The following is a 27,591-nucleotide window of genomic DNA, read 5'->3' on the forward strand; positions in this document are numbered from 1 at the left end:
AAATAAAATAAAAAAATAAAAACATTAAATAAATACATAAATTTCTCGAGTTCATTACATGTATTCATTGTACTTGAATGTTTTTATTTTTTTATAATACTTAAATATAAAAATCAAAATGTACTATAATAAATACGAGATTTAAAAGTATTAATTGTAAAATGGACAGAGGACTGATCCTCCAGGTCAGTTTGACTCCACCAATATATTTGGCAATTAACGTGCAAAAAAACGATTAATTATTTATGAGCAAGATTGTTACTTTGATCAATTTAATCGCAGTTTGCTAAAATAAATTAAACGTCCTTTCGCGCAGGAAAGATAAATTTGATATAGCAAACTCGATCGTAGAACTTCTTCGTAGAGGGTGCGAAGAAAAAAAGCGCTTTCTCTTGCGTATAGTTAAGGGTAAAAGATGTACGTCTTCTCGATAGGATGTGGAAAATGGCGGGTCGAGCTTGTCGACAGTCACCATTTTAAACCGGCTCATATAAAAGGACGCGCCCGCGCATTTACGCGGTCGGACAGCCACCCCTACGGGGTGGTGCGACTAATCGATCGGTCGTAAGGAACTTCCCGGTAAGAGATATCGACCCGCCCCCTCGAGAAGGATCACCGGTTGGCATGCACCTCGCAGGATAATTAGATAACGTTGAAAGAGAGTTGGATAACAATGGAGTAGGATTATTGGATAACGGATCATCTCGTTACTGGCTTCTTGCGATCCTTGTTATTTTCACTGAAAGAGAAACAGAGAGACTTTAGGGAGAGAATTATAAACAAGTATTGATAAAATTTATGTTTCTTTACTCTTTTCGTTCTCTCTCTCTCTCTCTCTCATACGTCTAAACATATCGCTCTAGTATGTCTAAAATTAAAGAGACGCAACTTTGCTGCTCTTGCATGCTCCTCATGGCATCCATGATACGATAATACGACGGGACGGACAAACGAGAGAAAAGAAGAGAGAAAGATAAAGAGAGAGAGAGAGAGAGAGAGAGAGAGAGAGAGAGAGAGCGAGAGGGTAGTAAGAATATTCTCCCTAATTAAGTCCCGCCACTTCCTCAACTCGATGCGATGCGACACGAGAGAGTGAAAGAGAAGGAAGATAGCTATAAGGACTACCCGGCAGGAGAAGAAACGCGAAGGAAAGAAACAGCGGAGCGAGCGAGAGAAGGAGGAGGAAAAAAGGAGGCACGACGATCGAGCAATAAATAATACAGGAGAAAAAGGCGATCGCGCCTGCAACATTCTGCTCAAATGTTAAATAGGTATCAATTTAACAGCGACCAATGCGCGGATCTGTGGGCGTAGAGAGCTGTCGCCGGATTGGTCGGACCAACCAACAGTGGGCGAGGCTACCTGGAGCCCAGGTGCCGGGAGTCGGCGACGCATCTCGCTATCCTGGTAGGGATAAACCATCTGGCTTCACCGGTGCCCTCACAACGTCTGGTCTCTCTCGACGCGACCGATTCGGATTCACGCACTCGCCGGCGCTCCCGGTTAAACCACCCAAGACTTTGAATTTTGACGAAACGGAGAACGGATTCTCCCCTCCCGCCGTTTGCATGATCGCGTGAACGCGACCTGTTATGTTTTTATGAAGTGCCAGAGTTTTTCACTGCGCGCGTTTTTCGTCTAGTGTTTTCAACAAGTTAATTTCTTGGTTTTGGGACTGAGACCTGCCAAGACTCGAGCTTATTAGTGTGAGATTGGACGTTTTCTGGAGGGAAAAAAAATTCCTTAACACCATTTCCAATCGACGTAAAGTGATATAACAATAGAGGTATTTCTTTATCAAAATTATCTTTGTTAAAAATGACAGAGATACCAGCCTCGAAAGAGGCACGTTGGTTCCTGATACGCGATATAGAAAAAAGACGTGACTCAAGGATGGATTTTAATTTCTGAAGATAGAATTGGTATATTGACACGAACAGAATTGTTGCTTATAAAATTCGTAAAAAAAAAAAAAAAAATTCGATGGCTGATCGAGTCAGTGAGCGAAATCTGTGAAACTTGCGCTTGGAATGTAGCATCTCAAACAAGGGTGAAGAGAGAAAGACGGTGCATTAGCGAGAAAAAGTTTCGGAAGAAATGAATATATTCGGTAAGTTTTTCCGTCCTGTGTATATAAATGGTACCAGCGTCGGCATACATGCGTAGAAACAAAATGGCCGCCGCTCAATGCGAAATTTATGAGGTGGTCCAGATCAAATTTGTTGTGCAATAAATTTAAACGTTCGTTGAACTCTTGAATCTATCGTAATCTAGTCCTGTGAAATAAAAAAAATTTTCTCAGAATTAAGCTTGCCCATCGACATTCCATCATTCCCACGACGTATCGCTTCGTCAATGTAAACTGTGTGAAATCGACTCGATGAAGACACTCGCTGTTTGAAAGATAAGTCTTTTCGTTGAAGCCGATACTAAGCGCCGAGTTCTCGCGAGGGAGAAGGAGGGACCATGTCGGAACGCGGCGATAGCGACGTGGACGCGACGGAGGAGATCAACGTGGACGACTCGGATTCTCGTAGCTGCAGTCCGCGAAATTACACGAGCCACGATGGCCGCCACGTGTCCCAGGAGACATCCGAGTGCTCCACTTCACCGCCTCCGAGCCAAACCGGCGCGAGAACGCTGCCGAATGACTCTTCCCGGAGCCATCCGTTCAGCATAAGTCGTCTGCTGGGCGAGAGCGGCGAAATCCGAAATCCCCCCAAGAGCCCATCCTCGGAGGAGCCGGACAGTGACAAGGAGAGAAAATGGTCCTGGGAGGAGGGCAACAACAACAATAACAACAACAGTCAGACGTCTCTGGGCGGCGTCCTGGACGACGGCAGGCGATCCTGGGGCCACGACGTCGAGGAGAAGCTGTCGGAGAAGGACGACGATGACAGCACGCCCGACACTCGTGCCAACTCGTCCTCGTCCGTTCACTGCGCCTCGGCGGCGGATCTCCTCGCCCCCTTCCGGCTTTTCCCTACCGGTACCAATCTCATCTACACCAGCGGCGGGGTCATAAGGGTACCGGCGCATCGGCCGCCGGGCGCGAACGGCGCGCCGACCGGGGGTCTACCTGCACAGGCCCTGATACCACCCTGGAGCCTACAGGCCATTCAACACAGTCAGCAACAGGCCGCGGCGGCGGGTCTTCACAGGGCGAGTCTCTTGGCAAACCTTGCCGCGCATCCCCTGCAGCCGCATCCGCATCTCAAGGATAGATTAGCAGGTATATATTATATAAGGTAATTTAGTGACACTTCGACATGTGTCCCCTAACATAGAGATAATAAAACTCTCTAGAGTTTAATTAAATATGTTGCGTTTTTATTTTGATATATAATTTGCGCTAAAGCTGGTCAAAAAATTGACCGAAACGTTCGTATTTAGATAGTTAGATTAACAAGTATATAATAATAAAAATAAATAAATTTGTGCGCTCACTAATAATTGAGCTTGGGCCTTCATTAGCCAATTTGTAAATTGTTGTTATTTAATTAATTATATTTATATTGCATAAATTAACGATTAAGAGTGTGGTAAATTTATTGTCTTATTATTAACGAGAAAATTGATATTACGAAAAGTATCATGTCAACCAGCAGACAATTCTCCTGAATATTTTTATTCCAAATAAATGGCTCGATTATCGACGTTTCTCGATGATTCATCGGTAATTTTTAAAAAAGATACATTTTCCGCGTCGATTGATTTCTTTTTTCTCAGAATTAAATCCATTTATGTTTAGTTAATATTAATACAATGTTAAAATAATATAATGGGTGTGTGGAGAAAATTTTTCTTGCGAAATGAGAATAAGATTTTCGATAAACACACTGATCGTTATCGGCTACTTCATATTGTTAGTATGCATGAGATCGTATCTTCATTTTAAAATGAGATGACTCTGTCTCGAATAAATGACGTTTTAGATATTTTCGAGAGAGTAGCAAGCGAGGAAATTAAATTTAAGCATTTCGTTCCACTAGAGAGTTTCCGAATTTACGTTTGTAATTACGAAATAATGATATTTCGATGTACATCGATCTTCATTTATCGCAATGAACAAAACAGCAACGTCTTAAATAAAGAATATCTTAATTTCCAAAGAAGTCTAAAGTAGCGAGGCATTATTAGACTCTCACATCCAGCTCTGAATAGTTTGAAAATAAATTTTAAAAATACATTGAACAGTTTAAAAATATGTTGGCTTAACAAAAAAAAAAAAAAAAATTATATGTAATGAAAGATATATTTGTATTTGTCTCTTTTTCTTTCTACGGGCTGTTATTTAAATATCAGGTTTGCATAAATATATAATATCGCATAATTATATTCTACGACGTGTGATATCTTGGTGAAAAAAAGATATTAGCTATTAAACACTGCCTGAAACATTAATTGCTTTACTTATCTCTCTTGGCATTACGAATCGTTATTATACTATCGCCGCGACGAGATAACGATCGCACATGTAGTACATATAGATATGTTCGATCGAATTATATGTGTCTCACTTACATGATACAGAAGGAACATATGATTTATGCAATTAGCGAGATTGTCGGATATTATTAATTCCCGGCGGGGGAATTGAACCGGCCGCTCGATAGAATCGAGTGACGAAATATAAAGCGAGAGGCGTTCCCGGTTGGCGTCGGCGATCACCGATGTCAATTCCTCTAATTGGGATGGGTATATCTTTAGACGGCGACCCCGGGCTAAGAGAGAGGCCTGGGTCTCTACTTGCTGTCATTACTACTGCGCTTTGCGACTGCTAATCGTATATAGAGGATATCAATTATGTATTAGCGGCGAATTATTCACTCGCGCCGTCGTCGCGATCAGAGCCCGGTACGAAATCGTCGAAGACACCGAGTGACACCGAGTGACACTTTAATGGTGTGCGGACAAGCCCAAGTCGTCACGTTACCTTACGTCTCGCTTTCGTCCGCTCGATAACCCTTTTTGTTCTCTTTCACTTGACAATCTCTATTTTTGTTCCACGGTATCTCCTACGGAGAAAAAAAGACCTTTGAACTCGGAATAGGGGTTTTAATCCGATGCAAATATGGCGCAAAATATTAGATATCATATCTTGTCACGCAAACGCAAGCAATAAAAATGCAACAGTTTTATTTCATACATACAATTTATAACGCGATAAAGTTGTGAAAAAAAAAAAAAAAACTTTTTCTGTTACTCCGAGTGCCTCATGTTTCACCGCGTGCTTTCAAGATATATGTAATTTGCGAAAGCAATTTAAACTCGCAATACGTATCTGTCTCTTTCTCTCTTTGAAGGTATAATTTTAATTTGCTTTAATCGGGAGAGAGAGAAAAGAGAGAGAAAAGAGAGAGAGAGAGAGAGAGAGAGAGAGAGAAATACGCGATATACGGGAAATGTTGTTGGGCCGAGGGATCATTACGGACGCGATCATTGCACGCGGGCAAAGAGATGTAAAAGTGTAAAACGTTAAAATACAGGTACGTGCAAAATACATAATTAACATTTACATTCTTTCGAATGCGCCGACTTTTTCGTGCGGGTAATGAAACCCGCTATTACTCGCCTGGCGTGAGTGAAATGTATTTATGCGTACGAGCAACATTACTCTCCTGCCCGATTATTTTGTTCGAAGTACGCTTAATGCCTGCCAACGAGAGAGGAGTATCGACACGCAATGAAACAAAGTAATCCTTTAAATGTATGCGCGATTTTATACGCGATTCCGCGCGAATCTCGATCGACACAATGTCATTTTTACAATGACACTTGAGAGTTATTCTTACATATCATAAAAACCAATTATAAAGAAACTTGTTAAAAAATATTAATGGCGTTGCATGAATTTTTGCTTAAGAAGAGAAGGCACATCTAAGAGACATTTTCTTAAAATGCATATATTAATATAAGCATGATATATACACGAGAGAGATAGAAGCAGTTTGTAAAAAATGTGAAAATGAAAATATTTTGATCGATATTCGCGCTTGTGAAGTATTATAATTAAAAAACAATGCACACACCACGCATATATTTTGAATAATTAAAACCGTTAATGTCGCGATCACTGGGACGAGGCGAAAATGCTAATTGTGTTTGTGCTGCCATTTATTTAGCATATTACGGCGATCGCAACGGCATCGGACGAGGTGTTTTGGTCGGATCGATCGCGACGCACGTTTTCCGAAAGTGATTTCACTCACGGGAAATATAAGAGCGCATAACGTGTTTCGTTTGACGAGCGAACGGTAACCATATCGTTATTTGCCTTGTGCCTCTTTGCCTCGATTATTTCCCGCCACCTGTCATTTTGACACTGAAATGACACTCGATTAGGGAGGGAGCCGGCAACTTTGAATCGACCGGAAATGCCGCGTTGCGATTAAGAAGCTACATAAATCCGAATTACAATTATAAACAGAGACACTAATTGCTCCATTCTCTTCAACATTATTACATGATTTTTACGTCCGCTATATCGATCTTTACGCAACGTGTAAACTCGAGAAAAACTTTCGATCCATTAGTCCTTATGGAACAAAGCGCCTTAAATTCGGACATAAACAATTATTACCGCTAAACCAGGTTCCAATTTACCTTCAGAGAAACAATTTTACCGATTTGACATAATCGTCTCGCTCTGATTGTAAGCCAAGTGGCTTTTCGAGCTGTTTAGTCACCGGCGTAGCGGACGAAGAAGTTGTTTCGTTTTTGGGGCTTCAAATTTATCCGTTTCAACTTTAATCGATGACTGTGCAATATATAAATCATTATCATTTAGTTTTATTTATCTTTATTTATTTAGTCCAACTTGGCATTAAAGTCAATAGTATATGCACCTAATTGAAATGTAAATGATATATAAGTGGAATAGATAATTTACATATTAACGGTTAATAATTATAGTATACCTAGGGATGACTCAACTCGCATAAAATAGTAACACATTATCTTTATCGTTTCTATGTCAGTTTTTATCTCAGATGTTACATATCTTATTACGATTGTATTTAACGAGCGACAAAAACTTAATAATTGTATACTCGCTCCGTTGTCGATCATCGTTTACTTGTTTAATTAAAACATTAATATTTATGGTATGTAATAACTTTTTCCGAGAAGGAAAATATCCTTCTGGGAACTAGGAACTAGGGAACTACGCCAATGCGATCGGCAAAATGTGCTCGTCGTTAAAAGCGGGCTCGAACGATTCTACGAATGCTTTGGAGAACCACACTCCGTGATACTTCTCGCAAAAATGCACTTGGAGGATTGTAATAATTTATGCAGTCGTCGCAAATTTCACAAAAATCTATATTTCACACACAACGTGTGACTAAATTTCTATTTTGGAAAAGTGGCCTGCATTAATAGTACAGAATTTACTTTTGAGAATACTGTTTTATATCGCCAATTATATTGACAAGACATATCAAGATCTCGCGCGAAAGGTAGAATTATTTCGGCAGAAATGCTTGCTATTTTCGGTAAATCGACACTTTATTGAATACCGATCAATCGAACGGAAAATCGAGAGCGGGTCGCGAATAAAGAGTCCTATTAAAAACAAATCTAACAGCACTATGAATGCGAAGATCGGGGAGGGAGGGGGAGGCAGGTATTAAATTTATTTTATTAATAAGCGGCTCCTTTGCTAGAATTTCAGTATTCGGAAATACAACAGAAAGGCCAAATGTCAGATTATATCGGACTGACTTTTTAGAATGACACTAGAGATCTCGCGAACGCATTTTCGACCACAGTCGACAGTATATCATCTCAATTGTTTAGCTCTCGGCTAAGTTGGACCGGTTTCTAATTGAACTCTTCAATTGTGTAGTTATACCACGCAACGGCAGACCGGGCCCGATGATGATCCTCGGGCGATGAGTCTGCGGACCCGAGAACGCTTGGAACGTTGCGGGTCCGCAACAGTAATTTTCTACAATGTACGCTCTCTGCGCGAACAGAGAGAAAGAGGCGTTCAATAATAATTAGGCCTTCGCACTTTTACGTCCGCATATTACTTCTCTGATTTGCGCCTTCTAGGAAACGGTTACGGCACAATGGCACGGGGCGCGGCAAATTCGTTTTAAGAAGTTTGTTTTTTTTTTTTTTTTCCATTTTATTTTAGCGAACGAGCAAGACCGGTTCCTCTTACGTAACGTCGCGTACGATCGCGATGTACACTCGAGACGAAATTGTATAAAAAAAAAAAAAAAAAAAAAAAAAAAATTCTCAGTGCGTTCTTCGGTCCAGAAAGGAAGGAGCTTTCGAATCGTCGCCGTCCGACGATTCGGTGCCGACTCCTGTTCTGCGAGAGAGAAAGAGAGAGAAAGAGAGAGAGAACGAGTTCTTCTTCCCAACTTCGGAAAGTTAGCTTGTACGACTGACAACACACGAAGATACAGAAAACGGCAGTGTGCGTCGGTGCGCCTCGGGCCCAAAGATAAGCGAGTACCGGGAACAGAGAAAAAAGGCATCGCGTGACCGAAACCTGAAAACCAGAATCCGTCGATGCCGCGGCGGTCGACGCGGTCTTCGCCGATGAAATTGTCCAAATATATATATATATATATATGTATATATGTCCGTAGGCGAATGTGTATACGAATGAATTAAACGTATACAGAGATGCGGTAGCTCGCAAAACCCGCAATTTCTAATATTTCGGCGGCCCCCGGGGCCACACTTGCCAAATACTCCCGTACCAGCGTATTTTCCTCGTGTTTCAATGAAATATATTAGAAATTACGGGGTAGGGTTACCTAAAAAAAAAAAAAAAAAAAAAAAAAAAAAATTACGCGTTATATATACGTTTTGTTCTCGATTCGACGGCGAATCCGGTGGCCGCGGACGGTAGCGATAGAATTATTATGAATTACGTAATTAGGAGCCTGTTTATTAGCTACTTAGAAATTGGAAATTTGGAGGTCGGATATATCGAGAAATTCTGGTGAGGCTCAAGGTCGGGTCCTACCAATCGTGCAATCGAAAACGGCGAATCTTCTCGCACGTGGGACTGGACCGTGCGCGGTTTATGGTACCTCGCATCGCGGTGTGTGTGTGTGTGTGTGTGTGTGTGTGTGTGTGTGTGTGTGTGTGTGTGTGTGTACATATATATATTTTATACAGTGGATTCGAAATTTCTTGTGCCGATTTTCAACAGTTACGAATGGCCGCGAGGAAAACGTTTCCCGGTATTACTGTAATTTTCATTCGCACCAAGAGCTCTGATTACGCCGTGCTATTAGTGCGCTAGATGCGCATTTAATTTTTCGGATCGCTTCAGGCGGAAGCGTAACACGGGAGGCAATTGACCTGTACGGTACTCGGTTCATGACAGTCCGCCTCCACAATCGCTAATTGACGATACATACGTGCATCGGAGAAGTTTTATTGATATATAAAAATAATAATAATAACATTTTGTCCAAAAATAAAATAATAAAACATGTATCATAGTAATATAATAATAAGGAAATTAATATAAATATATAAAATATGTATTCCCAAAAGTATAGCGCAGATATTGTTTTCGCCAAAATATCGATTCAATTATTTAATATCCGATGCAAAATTGGCAATTGGAAAATTACAAGTAATTAGTTTTCTTAAGATGCTGTTTATCTTTCGATTGTTGACCTGGGAAGAAGAAGATATTTATCTATTAATAGGAAAAAGTTATTTAAATTGAATCATTCAGAGTGTTCGGGAAAAGTTAATCTGTGGCAAAAGTTATTAATAACAAACTAGTACGTAAATTACTTAAATTTTGAAAACGTAAAATATCCAGCACAATTATTTTTAATATTGAGTATTTTTGTTAAAATTTGCACACTTTACTTTATTATTAAATAACGAAAAAATTTTAAGAAAGGAAACATATTCAAGGAACAATAACCACAACAAATGACGCATGTAAAATATAACTGCTTTCGCGCTTGTACGTATATACGATAACGATATACTAAAATCAAAGCAATAGACTTTTTATTCAAACCGCTCAAAGTAATTTATCAATGATTTTTGATGATTTTAATTTCCAGTGAGACACATAAAACACATAATTAGATTATTTCAATTAAATGTATTGCATTTCTTTTGCTCTCTCTCTCTCTCTCTCTCTCTCTCTTTCCCTCTATCTCTCTGCGAAATTACTCGTTAAGTCCAATAGAGCTTAATAGAATCAGATGTTATACGGTATACATAAAGACGTTTGCACGTTTTGGAAGAAACGGGAGAGGAGGAGAAGAGGCAAGAAACACCGCAAGGGGAGCACGTATGCGAATATGGGCGCGAACGGGTTTCCGTAGAAACGATAATTATTCAAGCTGGCATTACGTAGTAATTAATCTGGAGGCAGATTAGAGCCGAGCAACGGTGCGGGCCAACGGTGGGCGTTGACTGATCGAGTTAGCGTCGAGAGTTAGGGATTTCGCTGGGCGAGCTTGGCAGCCCCCGTAAGGTCAGGCGCGCTCGTCCATCATCGCTCTCGTTGCTCTCATGCTCTCTCGCGTTCGCTGGTCGCGGCGATGGACCCCCCCCCCCCCCATTGCCTAACAACGGCGCGGGCAAGTTATATAATTAACGTGACTTCAGTTTAATTTCGTTGTAGACTATTAGCGCGTAGAGACGGGAGCGTGTCGCTCGATTTCGAATTCGGTTCCGATTCGGATCGAGATGCGGCGAATCAGATCGTTTTCATAGTTTTATAAGATTTATATAATAAATATTCTTCTGTGCAATTTAAAGGACGCCTCATATTTTTGCTAAATAACGAACGACAAGAATTTACCAATTTGAATAATTACTTATTTTGCAGACATTTCACACAGTTTTAATTTCTTTAATATTTTTTTATTTCGTTTTATTTAGTTGATTTTCCTTTTATGTATCTTATTTTTTTCATTTATACGTATGTTTTTCTATTTTACCTACTACTATTTTCCGAGTTCTAAGCAACTGTTTGAAGTCTTGTAATAGACTTCGTTAAGCTTGTAACAACTCATCAGTCTTACCGACTATGTTTACAAAGGACGCCTCATATTTTTGCTAAATAACAAACGACAAGAATTTACCAATTTGAATAATTACTTATTTTGCAGACATTTCACACAGTTTTAATTTCTTTAATATTTTTTTATTTCGTTTTATTTAGTTGATTTTCCTTTTATGTATCTTATTTTTTTCATTTATACGTATGTTTTTCTATTTTACCTACTATTATTTTCCGAGTTCTAAACAACTGTTTGAAGTCTTGTAATAGACTTCGTTAAGCTTGTAACAACTCATCAGTCTTACCGACTATGTTTACAAAGGAACGCGATTCGAACGGGCAAAACGCGCGTGCAAAACGCGATATTTTCAAACGAGCAAGGGAGGGTCAATTGATTGGTCGGCCACTCGCAACAAAGCGGTCCGGTATTCTCTCGCGTGCGAGATATATACGAGAAATCGGCCGGAATCTGCCCTCCTGTCGATCGAACGTCCCCAGGGAGCTTTGCAGCGGGAAATATACGCGGGACGGCAAATCTTTTGACCGGCATTTTCGGTAGGTCGAAAAAACGCGGGGCCGCGCGTTGACGATATTTTATCGCGAAAACAGGGCGAGCGCCGTCGCCGCCGCCGCCGCCGCCGCCGTCGGGACGTTACGGTTTCCGGCATATCATTCGCGATTTTTTTTCCAATCCCCGGAGAAATCGGCGGGATTTGCCGTCGGGTCTTCGGCGGCACGTCAGAGCGAATTTCGGTAGACCTTGATCGCACCGTGTCACTCGTCATAACGTATGGATGTGACTGACGAATCCGCCGCGAATCTGCCATATTTCCTCGGACGCTTATAGCAATCGCACCGATTTAATTGATGACGGGAAATATATAATACAAGTATTTATAAATGAGATATTAATATTAAGATTATTAATGAGATTATTAATATTAATTTAGGAAAAATTCTTCAAACTCGAGAATAAATAATAATAACACCAAGTAAAATAAAAACGATAATAAAATTACGCTGGCAAAAAGTGAGGAGATAATTAACGGGCTATTGAAACGATGAAATGTATACGAAATGCTCTACCTTTATACGCGCATGAGAATGTGGGGTAACTTATACGCTGCGGTTTACGATACATTTAGAATATATATGATGGCCCGTCTTATTTTAGGGTTACTCTAAATAATACAGCGAATTCGCTCTTATTTACAATTCGGGGAAGAATATATTAGGTTCTCGCGACGTGCAAATAAATAATCGATAAAAACAAAAAAGTTATAAAATATGTATAGAAAAATGTACAAGTATAAAAAAATATATGTGTAATGACAGTTCTCTCCAGTTATATTTAGAATATCAAATGCTAGGCGTGCTGTACTTGACCAGCTTAAAGACAGGACAGTTAAAAATTAAAAATAACGACATCTAGACGCGTTTATGACTGTAGCGGATTCTCTGAAACCTCTATTAACAACTCTGTAAAAGTGTTGGCCGGCGAATTAAACGCTCGTTCGACGGTGGAAAAGCAAATGCGTGAGAACCACTGGTAAATATCCATAGGCTAAAGGTATTGAGTTTTATCGCGAACACGTGCGAGAGCTTGCTTAATTTTATGCGATTTTTTATCGACGCCTCGTAATATCGATAATGTAAGGCACCGCCGTTTTACCTCTCGCTCCTCCGTTTACCACCCAGGTCGAGGGGGATGGAGAAAGGGGTCTATATCAAGTTATAGAGTTTGAGAAATGATCGGTGCTCGCGACTCTCACATCTCCCTTTTTCGATCGACGCGAATGAGACGGGTCCCTTTCCCCCGGGCGTTGCAAACTTTTCGCGTTACGTAATCGGTTGGTTAATTAAATCTTTAAGCGTGAGACGCAAATTTTGTCGAACGTAAGATCTTATCTTGGCGCAGCAAAACACGCCGAAACAAAGTAATTAATCATGTCACTGCGTCATTTAGTGAAAAAACTCTGTCGCTCTGGAATATATTTTTATTACATTTATATTGATCTTTATATATATTGAATTGTTATATAAATAAGGAATCAATCGGATAAATAGACACGACGAGAATGGTATAACAGACGAAGAAGCGCAAAGGCTTACACGTCACCGTTTCTTTTTGTTGTTAGGAAAATATCGGAAAATGGGACACATCTTTCATGAAAATTTTTCTTCCCGCGACAAATCCATCTGTTTTAGTCTCACTTAAAGATTGTAATATTCTTACGCGTTTTTTTTTATCTTAAACAATTTTCACAAAATTGCAACTGCATTGGGATTTACATTCGGGGAAACGTTTAGTTTTCATTCTTTCTTCTCTTTGCCGGTCTAATTAAGTACTAACAAAGTACCAGCATTCCCATTACCGTACTTATCCTTTGCGTTTTACAAGCCCGCAACGCTTCGCTGCGATTCCTTGAATGGCTTTAATTAAAGAAAAGAGTGTCTTGAATTTCACCTCGATATGAGGAGTACAACCAGTATTTGCTCTGATGGAAATATAATACTTATTCTTATCCGATAGAAAAATCGCGGGCGCGCAAAACGGATCGCAACAGCTTATTCTTCTCACGTTCTCTTCATACGGCGATAACTAAACTTATATCAATCCTTATTAATCTCTCGCGAAGAAAAGTGTATAGAATGTCGAGAAATAGAAAAAGAGAAACCAAATGTAGTAAGCAGTTGAGCATACGGGAAACGGCGTGTCTAAGATGGCGATATTAGAGACGAGGGTTGAAGAACATAATTTTATAGAATGGAATATATGCTTTCTACGAATCCGTTTAGTGCCCTTTAACTGTCTGCTATGTGGGTTCAATTACACACCATATCGACGGTGCGTGCGTGCGTGCGTGCATGTTACATACACACATATCGATGTTTTCTAAATACGTGTAGATTTCGCAGTGATAGAAGCCCGGTTAATACTTTTAGTAAATCCCTCATAAAGATTCAGCTACGGATAGCGTTACACCTGAAATTACATGTCCAGAGACCCCAAGGTGTTATTATTCTAGCGAGCGCGATACCTCTCGACGTCTTTTGCATCCTTGTTTTATTTATGGATTCTGGAGTTTACAACTTTGCGTCCGTGCAATTAAGATCTGAAGCACGTGCGGGACGGACATCTCGACGAAATAATTATCGAGCTTCTAAGGAAAGAGCAACGAATCATTCGCGCATTTAAATTAGTTTTTATATTTTTTACTATATTTTAATTAAGATGGAAAGGAGGAGAGGAAAAGTTTGAGGAGCTTGTATATATGATCCGTCGAATAAATATATAATCATTCGCGCATTTAAATTAGTTTTATATATTTTTTACTATATTTTAATTAAGATGGAAAGGAGGAGAGGAAAAGTTTGAGGAGCTTGTGTATATAATCCGTCGAATAAAAATCTAATAATAAAATACATTTGATAGAAGCAGAAATTGTCGATGCGCTACTTTTTGTGTAAATGAGAATAAAACAGACACTTGATCTAAATTCAAATTAAATAGGAAATAATTTCGGAAAAGAAGAAAATCCACAACAAAATGTCTATTAAAATAAAGAAGAATTTTATTTATGGACGGTAAACAATGGTCGAAAACTATTAACTTGAGAACAACGAAATAATTATCGAACTTCTAAGGAAAGAGCAACGAATCATTCGCGCATTTAAATTAGTTTTTATATTTTTCAATATATTTTAATTAAGATGGAAAGGAGGAGAGGAAACGTTTGAGGAGCTTGTATATATAAACCGTCGAATAAAAATCTAATAATAAAATACATTTGATTAAGAAATTCAAATTAAATAGGAAATAATTTCGGCAAAGAAGAAAATCCACAAGAAATAGTCTATTAAAATAAAGAAGAATTTTATTTATGGCCGGTGAACAAGGGTGGAAAACTATTAACTTGAGAACTAAAGAGGATATAAACAGAGTGTCGCAGGATTATCCGCGAAAGGATTAAGAGGGTTCGATGCTGGTCGAGGTTTGGCAAGTGCGACAAGTGCCGCGAGCGCGAAATACAGAGAGAGAAGAGCCGCGGGATCTTCTGCTTTTCAACGACTTCGACCGCGGTTGCTGGTCGTGGAATCCGCGCTGCGCGCAGAAAAACAATTTACTTTGAAGGCCGCAAACTCCATTACCAGGCAGAACGTGCTCAAAGTATAATGACTTTCTCTAGGTTCGCCGCTGCGACAGCGACGCGCGATTGCATCACCAGATGATTCCAGACCTGGTCTCTTTCTCGGTCGCGGGAGGAACCGTCATCGTCGTCGGCAAAGGTTATGTTACAAGCTCAGTAGGTCACCGAAGACGAAACCGTTTGCGCGCATTTCGTGGAAAACCTCTGCCGATCTTGATTTTTTCCATTTATTTCTCTCGCTCGAAGATTTGCAGGGATTTTTTTATGACATTATCGTCATCTCGAAAGAACGAGTTGTATTTCAGAAATTCCTTTGTATTGTTTCAGGAGGCTTGGAATTTAGGACATGCAAATGTACAAAGCGATGACGGATATGATATTTCAGAAGTCATAAATTTTGTGAATGATGAAAATCAGTCGGTAGACAGAATATGTCTATTGACATTCGGCATTTTTTTTTTTTTTAATTTCGTATACAATTCCGAATACTATCAAAGTCATTAATCGAAGGCACTAAAATTGTCAAACGGATTAATCGACGAGTGATTAATATTTTGGATTTAACATATTAGTTTATGAAAATGTGGAGATTGATCGACAAATAGAAAACATATTCTTTAATGTATCAATTACAGATAAGACGGACGATAATTGTTGCGCAGAGATAAGAGATAGAAATTAAAAACAGATAGGCGGTTCTGTTTGATGAGTATATATATATAATAAAACACTGACAATGAGACGAAGCTTTAACGCAAATTGTGAAAATACGTCGATGACTTTTGCTACAAGGCTGTATGCGCGCGCGTTTATTTACACTGATCATTTTGCGGCGACGTCCCGCCATCTTGTTTTTACGACCACCCCCGGCTCTTACATTAGTCTTCTGCGATGAACAAAATTTCCTCATAACATTCCTTGCTTGAACGCGAAAATCTTTACTCTAGCTTTAAATTTCTCGCGATAATACTTGAATTATCACAATGAGAGGCAGTTGTCAGATTTCGATGATAATAATAATAAAAATACTAAATGTCTTTACATAAGTATTAACTTTAAGATTTTTTTTTGAAATACAAACTAAATTTTTAAATCAAAGACAATTATCTAATTGCTATTAAAATATATATTTGTGTGAATAAATTTAATATTTTGTGTAATTTCCAATTTAGTACATTTTTTTTTTTTTATATATATAAAGCAAGAAACACTTTTTGATGAAGAATATTCCAACATCTAATGATAATTTTGATATTTTAATATTTTACTTCTAAACAATATGAAATAATATTTAGCAATCTTTATTATTTGTCTTTTATTTCCTTCGTTATGTGATAAAAAAAATTTTGTATTATAACAATTTGTTCTACTATGGATGTTTTCTTCTTTTTAAGATAGAAAATTCTACTCGAAAGTATTACCTCGATTGCAGTAACTTTTAGCGTCGAGAATCGACACAGAGATTACATGGCAAAATATTATCAAACTCGCGCTTTAACCATTTGACAAATCGCGATGACTAAATCGCCGTTAAACATGCTAACGACGGCGACTTCGTACGACGATAACACGAAAACGCGATCAAGCACAAAGCAATTTCGTAAGAAGATATAATGTACGACTTTCTTTCTCGATCCTATACTTTTGGAGAAACGAATCAACGCTATAAGCAAATTTCATTAATCTTTCGATAGATTTGCTATTTAATACCTGACTACGATGCGAGTCTACACCCACGTTTAAATGTCAGATTGGAAACAAGCGGCGCTTTAAACGCAGTTAATTAACAGGAATCGAGAGCGTTATCGTCAAACGCTGAGTTATAGCTGGCAGGACGGAGCCTAATTGGTTTTACGAGACGGTCGCTTCTTCCCCCTTTCTCGATATCAAAAGTTCCCGGTCACTTTGGCGGAGATCGTTCCTCTTCCTCGCCTCGTAACAAACGTCATTAATTAATTGTTCGCCATCGATCGTATGCACTACTCGATAGTGAACATCGTTACTTATTGAAACGATTCGGTGTCCAAAAGACTCGCGGATGTCATAATTAAATTATTAAAATATTAATAAAAACCAAGAAAACGAATATAATTTGACGCGTCAACGTGAGACATGAATAGACTAAAGAAACCATTAAGCAGCGTGTCAATATCGTACAACAGACAATGATCGACGTTTCTTGTGATAAAAATCATCAATGTAAAATATGCCTTCTTATTCTTTAATCTTTCAGTTACTTAAATATTCTGATAGGCAGAAGATGGATAATCGTATCCTGTTAAAGAAATATAAGTTGCCATTTTCATAGAGATATAGACTATCCTTATTTACGTTACACATTTCCATCATCCTATCTATGTCATGAAAGTTTTACCGGATCTTTTGCGAATCCTTGTACAGGCGTGTATGCCTGACCATTCCGCGAAGGTAATTACGAGTGGATTATAAGAAAGAAAAAGAGAGAAAAACCGCGTCTAGTACGCCGCGATAATTTAACGAAGTATAATAGCCTACTACTGCGATTATATCGTCCTAATAAGCGCAAGAACGATGACGCAAAAGAGCCTTTCGCGCGCGAGCGGGATAAGAATGTGAGAGGCCAATGTGAGGTCGAAGCTCGCTCGAGCTCGCGAATTACGCGGGTGGTCGGTGCGGGAACAAAACCGTGAGCGAAATATGGTGCGGCCTGTTCTTTCTTGATGACGCTCGCCGTATCATCATAATTTGCGTGCCACTCGCACGTCGCCGGCCAACATATATTGCACGAGGCAATTGTGAGAAATCAATCGGGAATATTCCCGATGCGGTCCCTCGAATCATTTATCAATTGTAGTCATTATGTCGCGCGTACACGCGTGTGTGTGTGTTTGTGCGTTGTGCGTTGTACGCGCCTCCAAGCGTAATCGACGATCGCTGATTACATGCCGTATAAATCATGCATTTCTCGCAAATCACGTGCAATCGAATGAAAATTCACCGGACGATGACTAATTGCGAGTATTTTTTATTACTCCTCTTTTTCACTCCCATATTATTCGCTGAATATGCATTTAAGTAATCTGTCAAATATATTATTTACAAGTGATTATATATCTTTATAGGAAACCTGAGATATCGCCATTTGTCTGACGTATATATTTTGACGTTTACATGTCGATAAGGAAAATTGCAAATGAACGCGTTAATGAGATTATTATCTGAATCGCTCGCGATGGCATCTATTTCTGGACAAGGAGCGACGATAAAGGGATGAAAGGGGTAAAACAGGGGTGGGAAAAAGGGGGTGCGTAATGGGATAATATTCACTCGATGGCCCTTTTACCCTTTATAACGATGATTCCTCGGTTTTACAGCAAATTGCGCGGGAGAAGAGTCCGGTCGACAAAACATGAAGAGAGATTCTAGGGGTTTACTCGTATATTTCTCGGCCGAAATTCACCTTGTTTCGTTACCGGTGTCGTATCGAAAAAGAAAAAGAAAAAAAAAAAAAAAAAAAGAAAAAGGAAGAAATGTATCTCGATAGAATAGCCGACATTCATTCGTGTATTCGTATAAATATCGCTTAAACGCACGCGATCCTTGGATCGAATTCATGCAGGGGAAAGGGGGAGGGGGGGGGGGAACGGTAGGGGAGGCCATAATGAGAGGGTTCCTGGAGCGTATTACTCGTGTTATTTAGCAGTAAATCAAAGTTGGAAATGTAGGCCGTTATTGTATACTGAATATATATCCCTCCGTTCCTCTCGCTTTGAAATTGCATCGAAATAAGTAGTAACGTCTCGACGATTGTTTCTTATAAATACGCGAGCTCGTTGAACGCAGACATGATGATTCCGTAATAATAATCCACGAGCGAGATTACATTCCTGCGTTTTATCGATTCTCTAATTAATTCGGCGAATAATTTGAAATCTCTCACGGTTGAGAATCGCAGAAATTTCATCGCCGAGCGTACAATCGCTTAAATTCACCACCTCGAATACCGTGTTTTAATCCATTAGCGGGCCCGTCGCAGCGGCCGGCGACGATTTGCTTGGTTGTTGCGAGGTCGCATCCGGTCTCCGTATCCTCATGAAATTGGTAATATCGCGTACTTTCTCATTACATATGCAAATCCATTCGCTCGCACGCGGCATTTAGCGTAGTTACTCGCGCGCTATTACTACGCTAAGGTAGATAAGTGCTTAATGACACCGATAGCCGTCTATCGGGGTATAATACAAGACGGAGCGAACGGATATTAAGCGAGAGAGACGTCGGAGCGATGTTCGATGAACATAAATTACGATATCGTCCGTCAAAAACTTTGTCCGTCTATCGAGCCATCGATTATATTACATTAATATCATAATGACTCGGATACACGAATAATATAAAACGCCGGCACGGCGGTATTACTAATCTTTATGGCATTTCCCGATGACAGTTGGTTATTTCAAGTAAATTTCTCCCGGTACACAGAGTGACCTGTTGTGTCACTTCAACTGTGGAGATATCTTTAAACATATCGACAATCTGTTCAAAATTTAAACGTTCCTATATTTAGAACATCGGGACACACGCTGACGTAATAGCGGACAGAATGTTGCCAGCAAGTACCACGTGTAAGAAATGTCTGTTTATCGCTATTGTTTATCTTTTTTTCTTTCTTCACACAGTGGCTGGAGCATTTCCGAGACGGATCGGCCATCCCTATCAGAATCGGACGCCACCGAAGAGGAAGAAGCCGAGGACCAGTTTCACGAGGTTGCAGATCGCCGAGCTGGAGAAGCGTTTTCACAAACAAAAATATCTGGCGTCCGCCGAGCGGGCGGCGCTCGCCAAATCGCTAAAGATGACGGACGCGCAGGTGAAAACCTGGTTCCAAAACAGACGGACAAAATGGAGGTGAGTTTTCGGAGGCGATATTTTATAACGAAAATCATGACTATGGTATTTATCGTGCTAACGTTTGTCAATGACGATTTGTAGAACGATCGTTGTTTCTACGACGAATGAATCTTCCAAGAAGGGGGCGGGGGGAGAGGAAAGGAAGAAAGGGGAAAGAGGAAGGGAAAGAAAACGCGAGCTGGAAATTCTGTTCGGAATGTTAATAGCGGGTTAGTCGCGGCCTGACGCGTATATCTGTAAACGCATTGGCAGTTAAATGTATTGGGAATCTCTTCAAGATAACGGAGAACGAAAACACGTCATTTAGATAAAAACGGGGACCGTTTGTAAGCGAGATTCGATACCAGGGGCGTCTTGGCGGCGAGACGACGGGCCCCGACCACATTCTCCAAAGGATTCTCTTTGTCTCTATCCTTCTATCTCGTATATGCAATATACCTGGCGCTGTTCATCCTCCGTTCCTTGACCTCGTCAGAATTTCTAAAATCGTCGTCGAAGCGTTGTGAAGTCCTTGGATCGTTTTCTACGAAGCGCGGTGATAAAGCGGTAAAAGTTCTCGCGGAGAGATTTCTTTGGGTTCACGACCGATGATTCTTGAACACGTCAACCTAATCGCGCCACGATCGGTCGGTGGACGCTTCTTCGACGGCTCGTTTCTCGTCGTGTTTTCTGTATTCGTCGTCGTGTTGGCGAGACAGTTTGTCAAGAATTAAATTCCGGCGAGTTTAAATTTTCGATGTCGCAAACACAGCGATAAGAATCGACTTCGTCGATGTCTTCCTCGAAAAAGATCGGGAATCAAAGATTCTCTCAATTTTAACGTGCGCTATTTACACCGGTGTTGTCACTGACACGTGATGTGTGGCTTGAAACGACGTGGCGTTAAAATATGAACACTTCTAATTTCGTTTGTGATAATTGCCTAATTACGAGTCTCGAACAGACTTGGTTACAGTCATTATTCAATTCTCCGATCTACTTTTGATATCAAAGTGACTTAAAATTATACGTATACGTAAATGTAAAAAAAGTTAGTTTTTCCTTTATTCAAATCTGCGCGTCTCGCAAAAATTGTGCGTTTTTCAAAATACGGATTACAAGGGGAAAAACAAATCAATTGATTTTATTTGTCGGCTCTCTTCTCTAACTTTTTTAATTTTCGATATTACACAATTCAGTAACTGACATCTTGATGTCGAAGAGAAAACCGCAAGAGTTTTTCGCAACAAGATCTACATTCCCTTGGATTACGGACGAAAGTTCCGAGACTTATTTTCTACGTGTCTCATATGCATAGGAAGACGAGCGAGAAGTTTTTTGTCGTCGCGAGAGAGGAGCGAGCGTGAAATTCAATTTAGAATCCGACGACACGCGTTATCTGTCTCAGTACGCTCGGGAACGTTATCGCCGTGACAGGTACATTTGTCTAGAATGTTACGACGAGTTAACTTCACGCCCGAGTGACAAGTACATTATTTTTAATTAAAGACGCACGCACGACAGGTAATCATACGCGCGATCAATAATGCGTCACCGCGCGCGCACTTTTTCCCGTTCGAGAGAATCGCACTGCGAAATATGGAAATAAAAATCTCAGAGAGGGATATGGCTGTTGGAAACCTTTGGAAAACTTTTGAAAAATTTTTTTTCTTCTTTTATTCAACGAGAAACGACTCCCTCCCTCTTTCTCAGCTTATTTTATCAGGATGTGTCTACTTAAATCTCATAAAAAAATTCTCTGAAATTCTTCCTGATATTTCTAGTACTTTGGTTTAAAATTCTAGATAGAAAGAGAATATTTAAAAAATTTTTTGTCGCAACTTTCTCGAAAATAAGTTTTTTTATTGCATGCATTTTCTAATGCTTACATATGAAGGAAAAACACAGAGCTACTTAATCTCTCTCATAAGATAAACATTTTTCATTTGCATAGCATTTTAATCTTTTTATCATTAAAAATTACAATTAAAAAATTGTATTATATATATATATATATATATATTTTATATTTTAAATTTGTCAGATTGCCGATTGCTTACAATATAAGAACAAAGAAAATTTTTTTCTTAAATTTCGCGAATCCCAATAAAATTCTACGAGAATTTTCTAATTTCTGCAGGTAAAAAAGAAATTTAGTGAGAATTCCGGATTTTCCATGTTTTTTCAGAAAGTAGGCACTCTGCATAAGGCAAACTTGCCGATGTTCGAGCTTGTTATCCGGCAAAGAAGATCGTCGGGAAATTCGACGACGATGCGCGCACCCGTCTTCCTCGGAGCGCGCATAACACGCGGAGCGTTATAACGCGACGCGAGTGCGCGGTGCGGTCCGGCGTGCAGCTGCGTTTAAAGTAACGAGATGACTGTAGGCAGAGATGAGATAACTCGGCCTCAATAATTCAGATACCTAACAGCTTAGCCCTGTCCCGTACATAATGTAGTCTCTTCCCTCCCGTCGCGCGCGCACCCTGTCTGCCCCACCTCCCCCTTCTTCGGGCCGACGCTTTGACTGCCAATCCTCCCGCGTTCCCCCCTCTCCTTCCCCCTCCCCCCCGCCGTCACCTCTTTCAGCCCCTCCGCGAGAGAGCTTCTTGGCTTTTAAACTGTCAAACGTTCTCGAATCCGTTGGCTGAATCGTTTCGATCTCTGCTGCCGGGCCGGTTCGACCCCACCGATCTGCGTCGTTAAACATTCATCGGTTACAGTGTAGGATCAGGCCGGTAACCGTTCAAACACGAATCGTAGGCACGACGATATATCGCGTGCGTTTAATACAACAGGCGCGTAAGAAAAATCAATCGACATTATCGCGCCGCGATTCGGGTTGATTAGAGTTTTTCATCGACTTGGTCCAATTCGTATCTGTTTATGTTTTACGGCACAACTTTGTTTACGGCAAAAAGGAGTGTAATAAAGATAATAGAAGAAAACACAACGCAATCTTTATAATAATTAAAATGATTTCCAGATATCTCTTCCTCTCTCTCTCTCTCTCTCTCTCTCTCTCTTTCTTGACATGCTTTAACATACGTCAGTATCTTTCGTATAAATGAATATATTCAACATAATTTATATATATATATGAAATCAAATTCTTCCGCATATATGAAAATTGCCATACAAATTTTTTTTGACAGTTCCACGATCTTCATGAATTTTGATATCGTTATCATAAAAGCTTCATCTCAAATGTCTTTGAGATATTAGCTTTGACGCAATATGTTGTTAATTATAAAACTGTTAAAATTTCCTATACGTCAAACTGTTTCTCTGTAAACACTATCTCAGGAATTAATAAAATACAAGTAATGACAAATCGACGAGAAGGATATAACGGTTAATTAGAGATGGAAAGAATCGCGAAAAGCTCTCGCGTTCTCTCATTCTGTCCACGATCGAGTGGATCTCTATATCCGAGGGCATGCGCTAAAGTATAAAGATAAGAGTAATGTGTCCCAGGTTGCGAGAGAATATGGTTATGCCGGCCGCATATAGGGAGAGACTGCGTCGGGGGCTGCAAAATGTAATCGGCACGGTATCGTCAATTATTAATCGCTAACCGCGTTAATTACTTGCAGAGGCGTAGGTGCACCTGTCACTGCCGCAATGGCGTAGCCGTAATGGATTTCGGAGACGGACGGCGGCGAGAGATTCAATCGCCACGGACGGCTGATAAAAGCGATAACGCGCGTTAAATCCTCCTGCTCCCCGTTTCTATTTTGAATTATATTATACCCTCAAGCGATGTGATATACGATTCATAATCGTTATTTATCGATGCTGCGATAATAATAATTAACCTTAGAACGCTAACAGAGACGATGAAGTAAACTCGGAGAAAGTTTAACATTTTTGTGCCGTATATAAATAAAAGGATACTAAATGTCTATATTTTATAATGTGAAAAGAATTTATTATAGTAAATTATTGTAGTAATAAAAGTTTTATTGTAATTAAAAGTATTTAATTTCATTTAATTTTACAAGTATATTTATTACATATTTATTATAATTTATTATAATAATAATGGGATCTAAATTTTTATTATAAATGTTTGACGGATAAATGCAAGCGATCATGTTTTTTGAATGTTTAAATGTATGGATGTTATTTTACGGAAATTGTCGCGAATAGAAAAATGCCTAGCATCGCCTAGCTAGCAATCATCACGCTCGTTAAGAAGATCGATTCGATAAACAAACAGACGTTACGATATCAAAGTATAGACGGAGGCTCGCGAGTAACGACTTTCGAGAGTCGGAAAAGTAAATATCGAAACGGCAAACCATCACCGCGTCGTCGCGTCGGTACCCACCTAACCCACCGGGTAGCTCGTTAATACATATCGGGCGAAGAAAATTACAGGAAGTTGTTTGACGGATCGTGTTGCTCAACTCGCGGCCGAAAAAGGCGGGCAAAAAGAGGGTCAACGAGATAGTACCTGCGCCGCGATAGGCCGAAACGCGGTATAATTCGTAAGGAGGACACGGGCGTTCGCGCCACCGGTCTTTAGTCAGGTCCATGGGTATTTTGCCGGGAGGAGAACCAGTTTTAGAAAATTATAACGATCGCGCGCCACACGAGTGTTGTGTTAGTTGTAGAGAGAAACGTTCGGGATTAGCTCACCTCCCCATCCTGTCACGGAAGCTCGTTTCGTCAGAGCGGCCGTCAAAACTGCAAATGTCCAAGCGAATTTAAAAAAAAAAAAGAAAAAAAAAAAATTGTTTTATGACGCAAAAATAATATTAAATAAAAAAATTAATATATTCTTAATTAACGCACGTGCGTATACATACGTAACGATATGATGAAAAAGTTGGCTGTTCACCATTTGGCACGCGCAAGCTCTATCGACCTTACCAAACGAGTCGGCCATTTTGCGGCGCCCTAATAGACTTAACGCTAGAAAACAGACATCGCGCGAGCCACCCTGCGGCAAGGTGGCTGCCGCTTCCCCGCCATAGTGACGAATCGAATTAACTTTATTACATCCGTCTTCTGTTTTCCGCCCCAACGACCGCCACTCTATTTTCGCCCCGTCCTTTACTCCGCCTCGCTTCCTCTCGCCTCTCACGCTGCGCGCAAGTCGCTTTTGCTTAATCCCAATGGTGTGCCAGGCGATTTAACGTATAAATTGATCAAAAATTAATAAAATAGCATTTGAAATGAAAATATGTACGAAGGCTATTTCTATTGCTGGATTATATATGTGCGAATAATTAATAATGATACCTGATATGTAATAATTTATTTATACGTTAATTAATCTCCTACCTGAAATATTTAGCTGATTTTATGAATTTAAAATATAAATATTTCAAATATATATTTCTCACAATAATCGAGTAATCAAATCCTGCTTAAAAAGTATCAAAATTGATGATGGAAAATCAAAATAGGAGTAAAATTTTGTCAAATCTCTTTGATCGACACATTCGATGCGAAAAAAAATGAAAATAAAAACACGAGCGATTTTTCGCACATGACAATGTCAGCGATTTCGATTCTTCTGAATCGACGAATTAATCTGGAACAACGTCAACTCGATTGTGTTGCAGGAGACAAACGGCGGAGGAGCGGGAGGCCGAGAGACAGGCCGCGAACCGGCTGATGCTGTCCTTGCAGGCCGAGGCCCTCGGCAAGGTGGCGTACCCGACGACAGTGTCCGGGCATCCGGGTGGCACGCCAGTGTCCAGCTTAGACAGCAGGCAGCAATCGTCGGCGACGACACTGACCCATCCTGGGGTGGGCCAGTGGGCCTCCCCCTACGGCCCACCGCAGCCTCTGGCCGAGCCAATTTGCTGAAGCGAGACGACGTACCGGGAGAGTCTCGCCAAGTGAATCGTCGTTCCGTCGTCTTCGTCTCGCGTCCGACGAAGACGAGATCGGAAATCAGATACCCGCTCGTTCGTTTCAATTTCGATCTATGTACATTCCGTTCCTTCATTTGCTTCACGAGATTATATGTAGCGAACGACGGGACACTCATTCGCTCATCGACCGATCGATATAAGGTAATCGATAGAAGAGATTTGTTCATTTGTTTTTTTTTTTTTTTTTCTAGAATAGTTACAAGACGTAGGCTACATTCTAGAGCATCGCCTTCCTTCTGCCTTACGATATTCAGGCGACAACCATGAACACGAACGTCCTAAAGAGCACCGCGAAATCGAATATATGTACATTGCCTTACGCATCATCACGTATTCTCGGAGCTGTACCGCTTGTTTAGCCGCAGCCCGAGGTTTTGCCATATTATTGTCACGGTTTAAGCAGTTAAGCAGTCGCGCGGTCGATTTATCCTCGATACGACACGATAATCGTCCTGAATTTATCATGTACGAACAATCGGATCGCATTAAAAGCGTCCGTTCTTCCTTGCGGGATCAGATTGTCGCAATTAACTCCCGGTTGACGCGACATTATCGACATGTAGGTGTCTCAATTCGACGAAATAGAGAGCCGCGGCAGCGAGAGAAACTTTCTCCGAACGTTATTTTCAGATCGCGTCAAATGAGAGCCCGAACGTTCCGATAATGTACGTCCCACCGTATTGACCTACTCGATCTTTTCTAAAGGGAAGTTGCACGTTATGCATCGTCGAAAGAAATCATCGATTGCAAAGCCAAAACTCAAGGCTCGTATTTACATCCTCATTCCACATCATCGCATATCATAAATTCTAAATTTTATCGCAAGTAAAGTGCACTACTAGCGAATACTCGCTTATGGAATATTGTTGAGAGGGAGAGAAGGAGATCATTCAATTTTCTTTTCAACGAGTAAAAAATATTTTTTCATCGCAAAAATGTGAATGCGGGCCTGACGGAACAGTTGACATGACATATCTTGTGTACATATTAGGCGCCATAGTTGTAATTAGACATTATACTTGTACGATATGAAATATACTTGTATACGCAAAAAAAAAGCGCTGTCGTGCCAACGTATCGACGGCGTACGTTTTCTTTGATTGTTACATGCGTCCTGTATATATTACTTCGCGTAACGCTCGGCAAGAAATGCAATCAAGATTACATTATATCCTGGAATATTATTATGATGATTATTATTATATAGCAATATATATATATATATATATATGTGTATATATATATATATATATGTGTATATATATATATATATATATATATATATATATTGCTACCTACACACACACACCATACACCCACAAACACACAACACCACGATCGTCGTCGTCGTCGTCGTCGTATGATTAGGTATGTATATTTTTAAATTAAGAGTTCAGTCGTAATGATATTATTATAGCGAACGAGATGTGATGTTATGTAAGTACGTGTAACGTTGTATATACGAGAAAAAGAATTGAAATGCATATATAAAATGGTTTAACTGCTATACAATCCTCGCTATCTAATTATAACATCCTTGCGAGAACGACCATGCCGACACTGGTTGCGTGGGAAGAGCCCGGAATTACGTCTATTACCGCAAGAACAATTAGTAATAATTTCAGCATTAACTTAATAATAGGTAGCGATTCATTTCGTGATACATGGATAA

The 27,591-nt window shown here is 39.9% G+C and overlaps 1 protein-coding gene across 1 annotated transcript; it reads left to right on the top strand.

Moving 5' to 3' along the window:
* The first annotated feature begins 1,156 nt into the window (after positions 1–1,156).
* On the top strand, positions 1,157–27,119 carry C15 (homeobox protein C15). The gene is made up of 4 exons (XM_072894653.1): positions 1,157–2,110; positions 2,303–3,232; positions 19,818–20,046; positions 25,605–27,119. Exons 2-4 carry the CDS (start codon positions 2,467–2,469, stop codon positions 25,849–25,851), a joined length of 1,242 nt encoding a protein of 413 aa, XP_072750754.1. The 5' UTR covers positions 1,157–2,110; positions 2,303–2,466; the 3' UTR covers positions 25,852–27,119.
* The last annotated feature ends 472 nt before the right edge of the window (positions 27,120–27,591 follow it).

Source organism: Anoplolepis gracilipes, chromosome 6, assembly GCF_047496725.1.
Source record: "Anoplolepis gracilipes chromosome 6, ASM4749672v1, whole genome shotgun sequence".
Classification (NCBI taxonomy): Eukaryota; Metazoa; Arthropoda; class Insecta; order Hymenoptera; family Formicidae; genus Anoplolepis; species Anoplolepis gracilipes.